Genomic DNA, 13,012 nt, shown 5'->3' with positions numbered 1-13,012 from the left:
TGGCTCGCCTATCTGCCCAAATTTATTCCCGGGATTTATTAGGAACATTTTTGCGAACGATTTGTTCTTGCGGCAAGAAATGCAGATAGCTAGGCATATAGATGCAGCACAAAATCATTGACATAAGTTCTCTCATCCATAGAATAGGATAAAAACAGATTGCGTTAAATATTACAAGTAATACACCTTTTGCTGTTCATTACGAGAAAATACGCATTTATTTGCGTAAAATGGCAACCAATTGCGCGAAGATACATTCTGATTAGCGCCAAAACACAAACATTTGCGCTTAACTCAGATTCAATAACGATTTTTGCATTTTTATCAACATTCAAAAACACTTTTGGGCATTCTTATGCGTCATTCGACATGCAAAAGAGAAAAATATACTTTCATTTGCGCTAATATTCAAGTCATTAACACCATCTTGAGAGTCAATAGAGGTAATAGACAAACATTAACGTGCATAAACCATTTATTAACATTTTTATCACACTGTTTGAAATTCAATAGCATTCCTGGACGGCGTTAGTGTGGATATGACAAATATTAATGCGCTTGTACAAACAATTGAGCGTTTTTTAGATTCAATATACAAAAATCGATTTATGGTGTGGCCTCAATGATTTAGCAATAACACTAGGCAACACATACATGTGCAGTTCTGGTCCCGATGTTTACAGCACGTTTAATTTAATCCAGTCACGATAATTTATCATACCGTCTTGCTATCATTTTCATACACTCTCCACTGGTTTACATACCAATTTCAGGTCACGCTGAATGACCTTATTAAAATTGGTACCCCTAATAACAATAACCACAATGAGGACTCTAAATTTTATCTTAACAATCAAAGGAGGAGGAAACTGGAGTGTCAGAATTGATCCCGAGACGAGGAATCAAAGCGTTCTATGGCTACGAGATACAGTTGATTGCCTTAAAATTGCAAACAAACAAAAAATACTTACTCCCTTTAATAACCAAATGTCATGCAACTTGATTGTAACCATGGCAATGCACAGTTCTTAAAGTATCCCCTTCAGTCGCCCCCCACCCCTCCCCCCTCCCTCGCCCCAGGACATCCATCTGGAATACTGACAATGCACTGAGTATATGGTACAAGAACGCAATTGTATTGACAAGAGCCAAATAATCATTACTCTGTGTGGTACTTACAGTCGGTAAAGGGAAACCAAGGAAGAGAAAATGCCCTCTGGTAAATTCTGCAGCTGGTTATTCTGTAAATATCTGCAATTTAACAAAGTTTGAATGTTAGATAATAGTCCCTACTGCTCAATCATCTTGCTTAATTTTTTTATCTGTGTCAGGCTCATGCGAAATACTGTTTATTTGAGAACTTCGTAAAGAACTTTACGCTTCTAAGAACCCTCAACATTGCACTTAAACACAATAATGATATTATCTCTTTTCACATGATTATTAATAGAGCTATAAAACATCAATAAGGCATCACTTTATTGACTTCGAGGCCTGGGACCAAGTTTACATGATCCTTCCAGTAAAGAAGTTTGGCTGAGCAGGACTAAGTACTAATTTTTGATAAACAAAAATGAAGACCATGTATGGCGAACGCGCGTTTGTGTAGCGTCAGCAAACAATTTGGTCATTCGACGTCCAATCATCATAGGAAAAAAGTTTTGCTACTTTTATACCTGAGTTTTGGTCATTAAGATCAATCACGGATGAGATATCTTTTGTAAACCATACATTAGCAAAAACTACAAGCGACGGCTGGCACGCTGACTTTGGACTCTGTTCCTGTCTTTCACTAGAAATTGAAGCTAGAGCCAGGTAGTAAGGCTTCCTCCATCCCACTTGACACGTGACAGTGTCTTCTTATTGTTTCATTGATTTACACTGTAGAATTTCCTTTCTTTACAGCAACTCACTGGGGAAAAAAACGATTAACTGTGGAGGTTCTGGCGATCCATTTTTTTGTTTTGCTCGAGTTAAGATGTTACTATCATATACCCCACAATATATTTTTTTCTTGTTCAATTCTCTTTCTTATCGTGAAAAGTTGAGAGGCGATGTTAATTTGCAACAATTTGCTCTTCAACTATGCAGTTGAGGAAATTTCTACAAAAACCAACAGCCAGACAGTAATCGGTCAAAAAACACCTTTAAAACGGTAACACGGTTGACACCACACCTTCAAGAAAATCCCCCAAAAACGCTTCTCACAAAAACTAACTTTGCATACGAAAATTAAAATCTTCACGAATTAAAATTCAAAATGTTTCTAAGCACGCAAGCGCTCTAGTTCGTTTACCGTCTTCTTAATATTCCCCCCTACCGCTCTGGAAGGTAGTCCTTGTGTGGCTCTAAATAACTGATTAGCTATTAATCTGTTTGTTAATTGGTTTTACGACGGTATTCACTCCACACGCAACTTTAGCTGCACGGGTGTGGCCATCTCTTAACAATTCGCCCTAATGGCCAACGTCCTCTTGGAGCATCTGGCTGAATCACAAGAACTACATCTCCAAATTTTAGGTCTCGAAATGCGAAAGTCCATTTTGGTCGGCTGTTGAGGGTAGGAACACATTCTTTGAGCCATCTCCACCACACTTTTGAAATAATGCCCTGAACCTTTCGCCATCTTTGACGCAAGTTAAAAGTTGTGGTTTCAACAGACTCTGGGGCAAATTTTCCTCCCATTTGGCCATGCAAGAAATGGTAAGGGGTCAATGGAACATCCTCTCGCCGATCTAAACTCTAATAAGCCAACGGACGGGAATTAAGTAGGGACTCCAACCCTGTAAACATCGTGATCAGCTCCTCATCAATCACATCTCGGTTTTCTACAACGGCATAAATGGATTTCAAATCTGTTTACACTATTACTTCGTGGGCTTCTCCAAAATGTGGAGCAGCTGATGGATTGAATCTCCACGTTTCTCCAAGTTCAACTGTCTTGCTCTGAAGCTTTTGCTGGTCTAACTGGCCGACTAGTTCCTTAAATTCGCCCACTTAACCTACGAAGTTCGTGCCTCTTTCGCGCTTCACTTCCTTAGAAACTCCACGCCGACTGGTGATGGCATCGTTATGACATTCGCACTGGATATAGACAGCCGCACCATAAGCTTTCTGAGAGGCATCAACAAATATGACGATGTGCTTCCATTTCACAGGCTTTGGAATTGGCAGAAATCGGGGAATCTTCACCTCTCTCAGACTTTTTAAAGTGCATATGGCACGAACTTTTATTTTCTCTTTGTTGTAGTTCAACATCTCTAAAAAAAACAACTTCAGAGCTTAATAGCGCTGAAAATTTCTGGAAATCTGGGTTTTGTAGTCCAAAATCCCGCTAGTTTACACTGATATTTGTACCGCGCAGATTCCTCTGTTAACGCGAAAATCTCGCTTAAGAGTAGTATCACGCTTTCTTTTGCTCTAGGTGAAAATGTAAACAATGTTGCGACGACACATTGGTAGACGCTTTAGAATTCCGCTGTTACCACGAAGTAACTAGATGACATTTTAGCCACTGTTGGCTGTTATATTGCTTCGCGATTTCTTTGCCGAGTGAGTCATATATTGTGTGTTTGGTTCTCAGAAAAACAGACGTTTATTTGCAATAAGTGAACGGAAACGAAAATTGCGCCATAATTATCTTTATTAGATAGTTATTAATTACAAAGTAACTAAAAAATGCGATTATCTTATCTCCAGAAGAGCTAACGAAAAGAAAAATAGCAAGGCTGTATCAAAGAAAACAGACGAATGCATCAAAATCTATTGCAAAAGAAGGAGGCTTTTTCAAGCAGTCGTGAGAATTTCGGCACTTTGCTTTAAATATCGAACAAGATGAGGAAATTCTGGCTCCTTTATGTTTATTTCATTCTTTCTTTGTTGCTAAACTTTGGGCTGCAGCCTTTGCCAATCGATCTATTTTACCCTTAATGCGTTTTTATTGAAATAGAAATACTAATTTATTTCAATATTTGCTCTTAAATATGAATTTATTTGATAAGTTCTTCCCAGATAGTGAAGTGACCGAAATTATATAGATAAAATAGAGTTTAGGAAAACGTTATTCATAGAATGTATGAAGCATAAGCGGCAATGCAAGATGACGTCCTTGGTAAGGTAGCACAATATCAATCAGTATTGACTCAAAACGTTTTTTTACGTGCGTGTTTTTGGTATTATTATTTTATGTTTTACCAAGAAAATTAACGATAGTAAAACTACATGACGTATCGACGACTTCATATTGTCATTGTCAAATGAGTAAAATGGAAATAACCGAAAGGCATATTTATAGGTAGTGAAAGTGAGAAAATAAATTAGCATAAAAGCATTCAGGTAAAGAGTTTCGCGCGAATGGAATCCGCTTGCGTGTTCAGTTTCGGTCTTTTGTTCTTGATCCACACCATTTCATAGACCAAACATTCAAATTTGATATTATTTTATGATCGAGAATGGTGGGCGCGCTCGTATTTCTGGCAACGACCTCTATTTCTTCAAAATACCTCAAGATGTGTCAAAAATGCAACAATAAATCATAAATTTACCTAACCTTTTTCAGGAATACCTGATAATCTGTGGCAGATCTCCACATCATGAATCAACACTGAAAGTCGCAAGGATTTAGAGAAGACCGTGGATTAAAAATGATATCCAATCCCTTAATTGCGCTTTGAAAGCCAAATGGGTGCAGAAGTACCTTGATGACAACAACCAAATGGAAACTTTTGTTGATTATTTTACTAAGAAACATGGCAGCAAATTACTTCTGACTGGTAACTTAACCAAGCTAATGTAGCTGGTTTCAGTATTCAAGATATTTTCACTAAAGAGGTAATTGAAATTTGCTCAAATCTAAATTACGAAGAAAAGCCAACATACATTGGAAATTCACCGATTTGTACTATTCCCTTATAAGGATTGCTAATCAACCTGTCTTTTATCGAAATTGGTCCCGTGCGGGAGTCAATCAGGTCAATGATATTTTAGATCATACGTCTGATTGTTTTTTTTTAATTATGAGGACTTTAACTCTCGCTATAAAGTTAAGACCACTTTTTTGACGCACTACGGTGTTGTGTCTGCCATGGCAAAATTGAAAAAGTCTTTTCAGGATCAGATTATGAAAAATTCCATAAACTAACCGACTTCTAGCCAAAAACTACTATCATCTTTAAACTTTTGCAAAGAAGCCTAAAAATTAATCGTTAAAGGAATCACTTCAACACCAGCTAAAAGCCAGAGAAAATGGATAACTGACTGCGGAATTTACGAAAATTCGATAAAATGGGATGAGTCATATATTCTGCCCTTTTATTGCACTAGAGAAACTAAACTTTTAACTTTCCAATTTAAACTCCTTCACAGAAGAATTGCAACGTAAAATTACCTCTATGAAATGGGTATTACGTTAACAGACGCTTGTACCTTCTGTGAACAAAACACAGAAACCCTGATCCACCTCTTCTGGGAATGTGGTTTTCTTCAAATTTGTTGTCAAAACGTACAATACTGGTTGATACAGCATCTGGTTAATCCTCAAGACTTTTCTTTGACCCTACCTACCTGTCAAGGTTTGGTCGATAATACTGAGGATATACTTTTACATCATGCACTCCTAATTGGCAGATATCATATTTACTAAATTACTCATCCAAAATTAAGAAACCCTGCCGAATTTACATACTTTTTCGCAAACCTTCTTAAAGTGCCAAGAAATAGCCAAAAAAAAAAAAAAAAAGGTTCTGCTTACAAGACGAACACTGTTAAGAAATACAACTTAAAATGGAACTGATTCAAATGAACTGTGTCTTCAAGTTGCCTTTTGTTTTGGATAGTCCCCTGATCGCTACTCAATCTTCGAATTTTGTTTTTTAACTCCACTCTTGTTCCAAGACTCCTGCGTTAGGAGTGCGGCCTCTCCTTCTTTTCCCTTTCTTTTTCGTGTCCTTTATTTCTTTTCGTTTATCTTTTCGTCCTTACTTTTAATTGATACGCGTACAAGTCGTAAGTAAGTCGTAAGTAGTCGTTGTGCAGTATATGTACCCTTAAAAATGGACTGTAAGTAGAACAAAATATTCTTTTTATAAATAGTAGAAGTATCGTATTGTACTGTAGCGTAGGTATTGTACTGCAAGTAGTATATGTAGAATAAGTTCACTTGAAGACAAAGTGTTATTCCTGTATGTAGTGTGGACATTGTAAGTACTTTTATCTTTCTAAGTATAGTAAGTATTGTTAACAATGTAGATATAGTTATCGTGGTTAGTATTGTGAGTATTGTAAGTAGTGTTAATGGTGTTCAGTATTGTAAATGACGTGTCATGTAAGGCAATAAAAATTGTTAAAAAAAAAAGAATTTAGAGGAAAGCTTCATATTCTAAATCGGCACTCTAAATCCTCATGGAATCAAACAATGATTTTCCCTCGTGCACAACCCTTGTTGCACCACTGCTCGCTATACTGAACCACACACAGTTCACAATTCCTCGACAGCTAACATCCAAAACATCACTTATTGGATCTCTTTAATTATCTTGCCAGATAATGCTTTGCATTCTCACGCCGAAGTTGCATAACAGTTTCTTTAACAACTAACCCCTTTATTTACTTCCAATAACTATTGAATTTACAGCTGACTTGGGTTCCTGGGAAAGTAAACACTGAAGTGGCTATAAAACATGGGGTAGTTCAGATAAGCTATAAAATTTTGAAGAACATATATAAATTACAACTTTACGAGTAGGGAGAAGCGACGGCAAATGGTGTTCCTCCGCTACTCTTTTATATATCATGACATAAAATGATGAGATTTCTTTGTGATGGACAATAGGAAAATGGTACCAGGGTATTGCTGTTTCAAAGAAAGAAGCACCCTTAAGGCCGATTTAGACGATACGACTTCGTCGCACGCGACCTGCTTACGACAGGCCTACGACACGAATTGTTTCGTGTAAATCAAACCTACAACTCGCTTACGATTGTTGTGCTCGTCACAAAAAATGTCGTAGGAATTTTAAAACATGTCTCGAAATCCTACGACAATCGTAGGTATAGGCAATGTTGAATGACGAGTGTTGTGTGCGACTTTTTGCATGACGCGAGCAGCGCACGCTATAGAAATCGCATGCGACAGTGGTAAGCAAAAGTTGTGCCGTCTAAGTCGGCCTTTAGCTTCCACAGATAATTAGCTGCATACTAATACACGTCTATGTGTGTGTGATTTGGGAAGCAGAAGTCATATAATGTTTAAAACACGAGCAGCAGTGTTTTATCGGGTGCGCCTCGTAGTTTTAGACCCGATAAAGAACATGCTGCGAGTTTTTTGAACGGCCCCAAAAAACATTCCTGGAAAAGCGGGTGTCAAAGAGAAGTCATTACAATGATGGTACTGTGAACGTTGGAAATTAGCATACTGAAAAACATTGAACACTGAATACTAATAAGGAGGAGGTTTTATCCGGTTTTAAAACCACCTTCGTGATGTTTTATCGACCAATTGATAGGTCAATTACGAATTATTTATGAGTTTTTGAAAGCTAGGTGAGTAGCCAGGGTTTGATTATCCGTTTTCTTATCCGACTTTTATTGGCTGTTGCAGCCCCCTTTCGAGTTTGTAACGGTCTTAAAATACAATGTGCACACTCTGTTTTATTGATTAATTGATTGATCGATTGCTTGCTTGCTTGATTGATTGATTCTTTCCCTTCCCTTTCCTGTCAATACACGCAATTTAAAAATTCAAACGATTTTTCCGATAACAATTACTGTTTCTTCTCGCAATTAGCTGTTCTATGTTTGCTCATTAGGGCTCCCATAACAAAAGAGGTAAACGACAGTAGGATTCGTCAGCCACTTTAGGAGACTTTTGGTTATATAAACAGGAAGTGACTTTCATTTTTTTACAACAAAGCAATATCTTTACTGGAAGTAAACGAGAAAAACGCTTCGTATGATTAAATGCGACTTTCATCATAACAACATTAGCACAAGAGATTTTCGGCTAAATAACAATTGAATCAAAGTGCTAATATTTGCTTCCCAAATCTCCCTTGCTAGATTCTTCATCGTACGTAACACTGAAGCTAGTAAAGTATCAGTACTAACTACTAAAATTTTATAAAAATTGAGCTATCAGAAAATCAAGGGGACTGGAATTCCGTCAGATCGATAAATATAGATTCGTACAAGGGCCGAAAAATAACATCGCTCCTATGAACTGAAAGTCCCTACGTGAGAGGCACATTTGAGTAGTTTGAATTAATGTAAAATGGTGCTTTCTCTCATTCTTTCTTTATTGGCAATTGTTTGCAATTAGTTGTATGTTTGGTCTTTCTTTCTTTCTTTTTTTTCCTCCGTTTCTTTCTTTCTTTCTTTCTTTCTTTCTTTCTTTCTTTCTTTCTTTCTTTCTTTCTTTCTTTCTTTCTTTCTTTCTTTCTTTCTTTCTTTTTTTTCTTTCTTTCTTTCTTTTTTTCTTTCTTTTCTTTGTACCCAAACAAGCTATGGGAAGGAGTTATTACACCAGCTGCTATAGAAGCTTATAAACATGATAATGTTAAGTATATGACACTAAACGTCGAGGGTATAATGTGTCCCAAAATATTTTCTTTTAGAGCAATAAATAGACTGTTTTCAAACCTCTATTTCCCCATGTGATTGTGAATGTCGTATGTTTTTGATCGAACTGCCGGTATCTAGGTTTATAATATGGCGAGTGCACCAAAACTTATTCCTTCTCTCCCCGACGCTAAAGAAACTGACAAGGGCTCCCAGGTTGCGCTCGCTATTAAAAACTTACATGGCGGCAGTTTCGATCGAAATGTGCTATGTCAACAAGCCACAATAAAGGCATTGCAAAGAGCCTAATTAGTAAATGAACATATGACGTAAATGAACGCAATATTTTTGCCATGTTCTATAGAAAGCAGCCTTCTACGATCCGCAATCAATTGAGTTTTAAAAATGTTTCAAAAATGTCGAAAAGCAGGAAACTTTTATTGCATTTTTAAGTAACATTTACAATGAGATTTCTGAGAGTTTAAACCAGTCAAAATTAGATGGAATGAATTACAGTAAACATTAAAAAGTCAGACTAAATATTGTACTTAAAATTGTTTTAAGATGGTTTTTGAACAAACCCCATGGTATATTTAAACTATGATAAATATCAAAAGATTTCGCTGATAGTACCCCCTACCCCCTGACCCCCCCCCCCCCCCCCCTTCTCCTCCTTTTTCAGCCTCCGAGCGAGCTCTTCGGTCTTGATTAAAAGAGACATCTTTTACTCTAGGTATAACGAATTATTATAATCTGAAGCATTGTGTTGCCAAAACACATCAGCCTCACAAACAAAATTCATTAAAAGAAATAAAGCTTTGCAGTAATGACCACTCGATAGTTTTCCGTCTGACTCATGATCCAAGCTCTTCTACAAATCACCATACAATTCTCACAGCTGACGGAACGTTCTGCTGTGGTACAGCCCCAGTATATTCACTATGTTTTAATCAACTAACATGACTGTGAAAACTTTACTGGTCTTATGTGCAAACAAAATTACATCCAACAACTTACAGATATGTCAACCGCGTCAGATTTGCAAATATCTCCTTAGGCAGTTCTAAAATTTTGTTCTCTGACAATGTCCTATGGAGAAAGAAATTGGAACACTTAAATTTACAGCTTTAGCCTTGAAATCATCAAACAATACATCATGAGTATTATATATTTAAACATGATAGTTTCACCTTTTCTATCAAGAACATTTTTTTTGTTGTCGAAGCCAGAAACGGTAGCTTTGTTGAAAAAGAAATGGAAGGCAGCAAAAAAAAAAATAAATAAATAATAAGAATAATAATAAAAATAATAATAAAAAATAAAATTGAAAAGTACTTTCGCACCCCTTTTCCTCCCTTCCCCAATATGGCGTCCTTTGCGTCAAAATCTTATTTTGGATTTCGTGATAATGAAATTAACTTATTCAAAAGGGTAAAATAAATCGATTTGGGAAAGAGAAGAGGAAAATGGTGAGACTTGGCTTGGCAAAAATTAAAATGGCCGCCTGTGAGTGTCTCATGTTATTCTAAGCTTTAAGCTGCCTGAAGCGGAAAGGCGGCGAACCTGGTGCAACTCACTTATGATTGCTACAAAGCCTCTCACTTTCTTTGGCGTCGAGTTTTGTTATGAAAGGACTTCAAAGCAATAAGCTGAATCTCCCAAGCCTTGATCGGTTCGGCTTTGTTGTAACAAACTCCAGTCAATTTCAATTGTTAAAGGTCGCACGACGTCACGCTTCAGTTTCAGATTATTGTTTTTGCAATAAACTGTACAAATGCAAAAAGTTATTTATTATTATTTAAACATTAATGGCGAGGAAGCCAAAGGGAACCCACCGGGCTTATAAAGAATGGGCTTCCTCAGTTAAGTAATAAGAACAAAGTATACACATGAGACCAAAATCAATGGCAAAGCAACAGTAAATCTTAAAAAAATATTACATAGTCATATCGATCATAGTTAGGCCGAAAAAACGAAAATGAAAGTGAAAAGCAGAGGTAAATAAATAAAAGCCCTAAACGCCATTTGAGTTCATTCATCTGTAACGGTCGGTATTCTCAATTTGATTTAGCCCTATTTCAATTAAAAAAGAAGATTCGGCGAGGGTAACACAACTTGAGGTTTTTTGTCTGATTACTTTTTCTATTTCACCATATTACCACATTTGAAAGGTTACCCCTACAGCGTAAGTTTTCTAAAGAAGTAGTAACATATGCTATGCGGAACTTCGTAATAACGTGACCCTCGAGTGGCAAGGGACAGAACATAAAATTGTGAATTACAAGGACGGAGCCTGATAGAGGGCTTGCGTAATCGTTTCTTGCAGCTTCGTCGCCCTCTATTTTAAGATTGGGCCATTCTCTTGTTTTAGTTCATCCTCTCGTATCACGCTACCCTATCTTTGAAGAAAAATACAACTGCTTGTAGTCTTGCTTTTTGTGGTTTTTTAAATTTTTCTTTTTACGTCACCATTTTTCTTTGTGGAATCCCAATAAAATATGAACAGTTTTTGCTTTGGACAACACAAGCGGTTTTATGAGCGGCATCTTACGATAACATTTTTAAAAGCAGAAACATTTAATGTGGTCCCCTGTATTCGAAGATCGTTTTGTGGCTTGTTTGGCTCTTATTATTATTGTTAATGACATAGTTGTATAAACCAATACAGTCTTGTTTGCCCGCTTGCTTTGGCTAAATTTAAGCTCAAGAAAGTTTTAGGAAACAGAATCTTATTCCCTGAATTTACTACCTGTTGTTGGCTTTACGAAAATGCTGCCTGCATTTTCTTTTTTCACATTCTTTCCCCTCCGGAAACAAACGGTTTTAGTTTCCCGGTGTTCAAAATTTTGAGCAGGCGTTTTGCCGAAGAACCCTTGGGTTTTCCTGTTTCATGTTGTTTATTACTTGTATTTTTAATAGTAGTGAAAAAGTTATTTCATTTCTTTCTTGTTGAAAAATTGTTTGAAATCGATTGCGAAGCATCCAAATTAGATATTTGAAATTTTGAGTTTTCAGTTTTGTTTACAGTTAAACTAGCATCTTACATCACACATTATTTTCACTATAGTAAGCTTTCCTCGAACTTTCTGATGAGGTGCATTTATCTTGAACGAATCTTTTCTCGCGTCTCCAAGCGAATAATATGAACACCATACATATTAGGTGATGTGAAGGCCATGTTAGTTGTTACAACGAAATAAATAGGGAATATTTTAATTTAACTTTAAATAACTCTCGAAATACACCTTACCACTAAAACTCTTTAAAAGCGACGACAATTGGTGTTCCTGCGCTCTCCCTTTTTAAAGGGAAAGAATTCGTTAGGTTGATCAGTAGGAAAGTGTTGCCAGGGTATCGCCTAATTCAAGAAAAAAACGAGTTTTTCCCAGGACAAGTACCCGCATATAATAAGCGGTTCATGGCATCCATTGTACTTATATTGGAATAGTATCGGTTAATTGTCATCATATACGTAATGTGAATACGGAAGACGAATGTATTCGCACAGAAAGTTGGTGCTAAAAGAGTTCATTCATTAATCAATTTTCGCATTGATGACAATGTTGATTTTTTAGGAAGCCCACAATGTATCCCATGCGTTGCCCGTGTTTCTTTTCCTCTGCTCGTTTGTTTGGAGCATCAGCGGGATAAACTAAAAAACATCATCCCCATAAAATCACACAACACCGCACAATATGAGTGAAGTTTTCTTGTCCAGCTCATTATAACACAGGTTTGTATCAGAAACATTATCAATTGATGGAGTATTTCCCCCGCGACTGAAATCAAACGAAGATCAGCGGTCGTTACAAAAGTGTCAGTTCCATAGCCTGCGACCTTTAACAGTTTGTACTGACTGCCTGTGCTTTAAACAAAGCCGAACCAATCAACGTTCAGGAGATACAACATTTTCCTTAGCAGTTTTTCCAGGCTTTTAAGCAAGCATCACTGAGTTCTAGAAGGTTAGACCCTTCTCGCCTTTTAGCTATAGAAATTAGAATTTACAGTCATCAATCAGACGCTACCTGGCATTACAGATTTTACCCTACTTTTCCAAAACAGGTGTCTTTCCCCTTTCATAAATACGAAAATCGAAATACGATTAATATTTGAATTTTCAGTCTTGATACTGCATGTAATAGGTTTAACCCTTTACCAATTCCGAGTATCTTATCTTTTTCTTCAATTTTGATTTTTTGTTTTTTTTCTTTTTCTTTTCTTTTTCCTTTTTCTTTAGTGTTATTTATTTATAACGTTTCCTTTCACTTCCTTTCATTATATAAAAATTTTAACTTAAAGCGATTTCTCGGGTAACAATAACTAAAATTTCTTCTCGCAATTAGATGTGTTCTTTTTCCCCAAAAAATATTAACAAAAAAAAAAAAACGCAGATCATTTTACTCAAGCTACATTAGCCACTTCTAGTTGAACTAGAAGTAGAATTGATTTTGGCAAGAAT

The 13,012-nt window shown here is 36.5% G+C and overlaps 1 protein-coding gene across 1 annotated transcript in view; it reads right to left on the bottom strand.

The window, feature by feature from the left end:
* The window catches only part of LOC146454892 (uncharacterized), a 128,454-nt gene that overhangs the window by 9,684 nt on the left and 105,758 nt on the right, over positions 1 to 13,012 (bottom strand). The window contains exon 8 of the mRNA XM_085094972.1: positions 1,180 to 1,251. Coding sequence (XP_084951098.1) covers positions 1,180 to 1,251 — 72 coding nt within the window. The remainder of the gene's footprint in view (positions 1 to 1,179; positions 1,252 to 13,012) is intronic.

This window comes from Pavona decussata, unplaced genomic scaffold, assembly GCF_977016875.1.
Source record: "Pavona decussata unplaced genomic scaffold, jaPavDecu1.1 SCAFFOLD_298, whole genome shotgun sequence".
Classification (NCBI taxonomy): Eukaryota; Metazoa; Cnidaria; class Anthozoa; order Scleractinia; family Agariciidae; genus Pavona; species Pavona decussata.
Note: the sequence above shows the minus strand (reverse complement) of the source record. Positions and strands in the feature narration are given on the sequence as shown.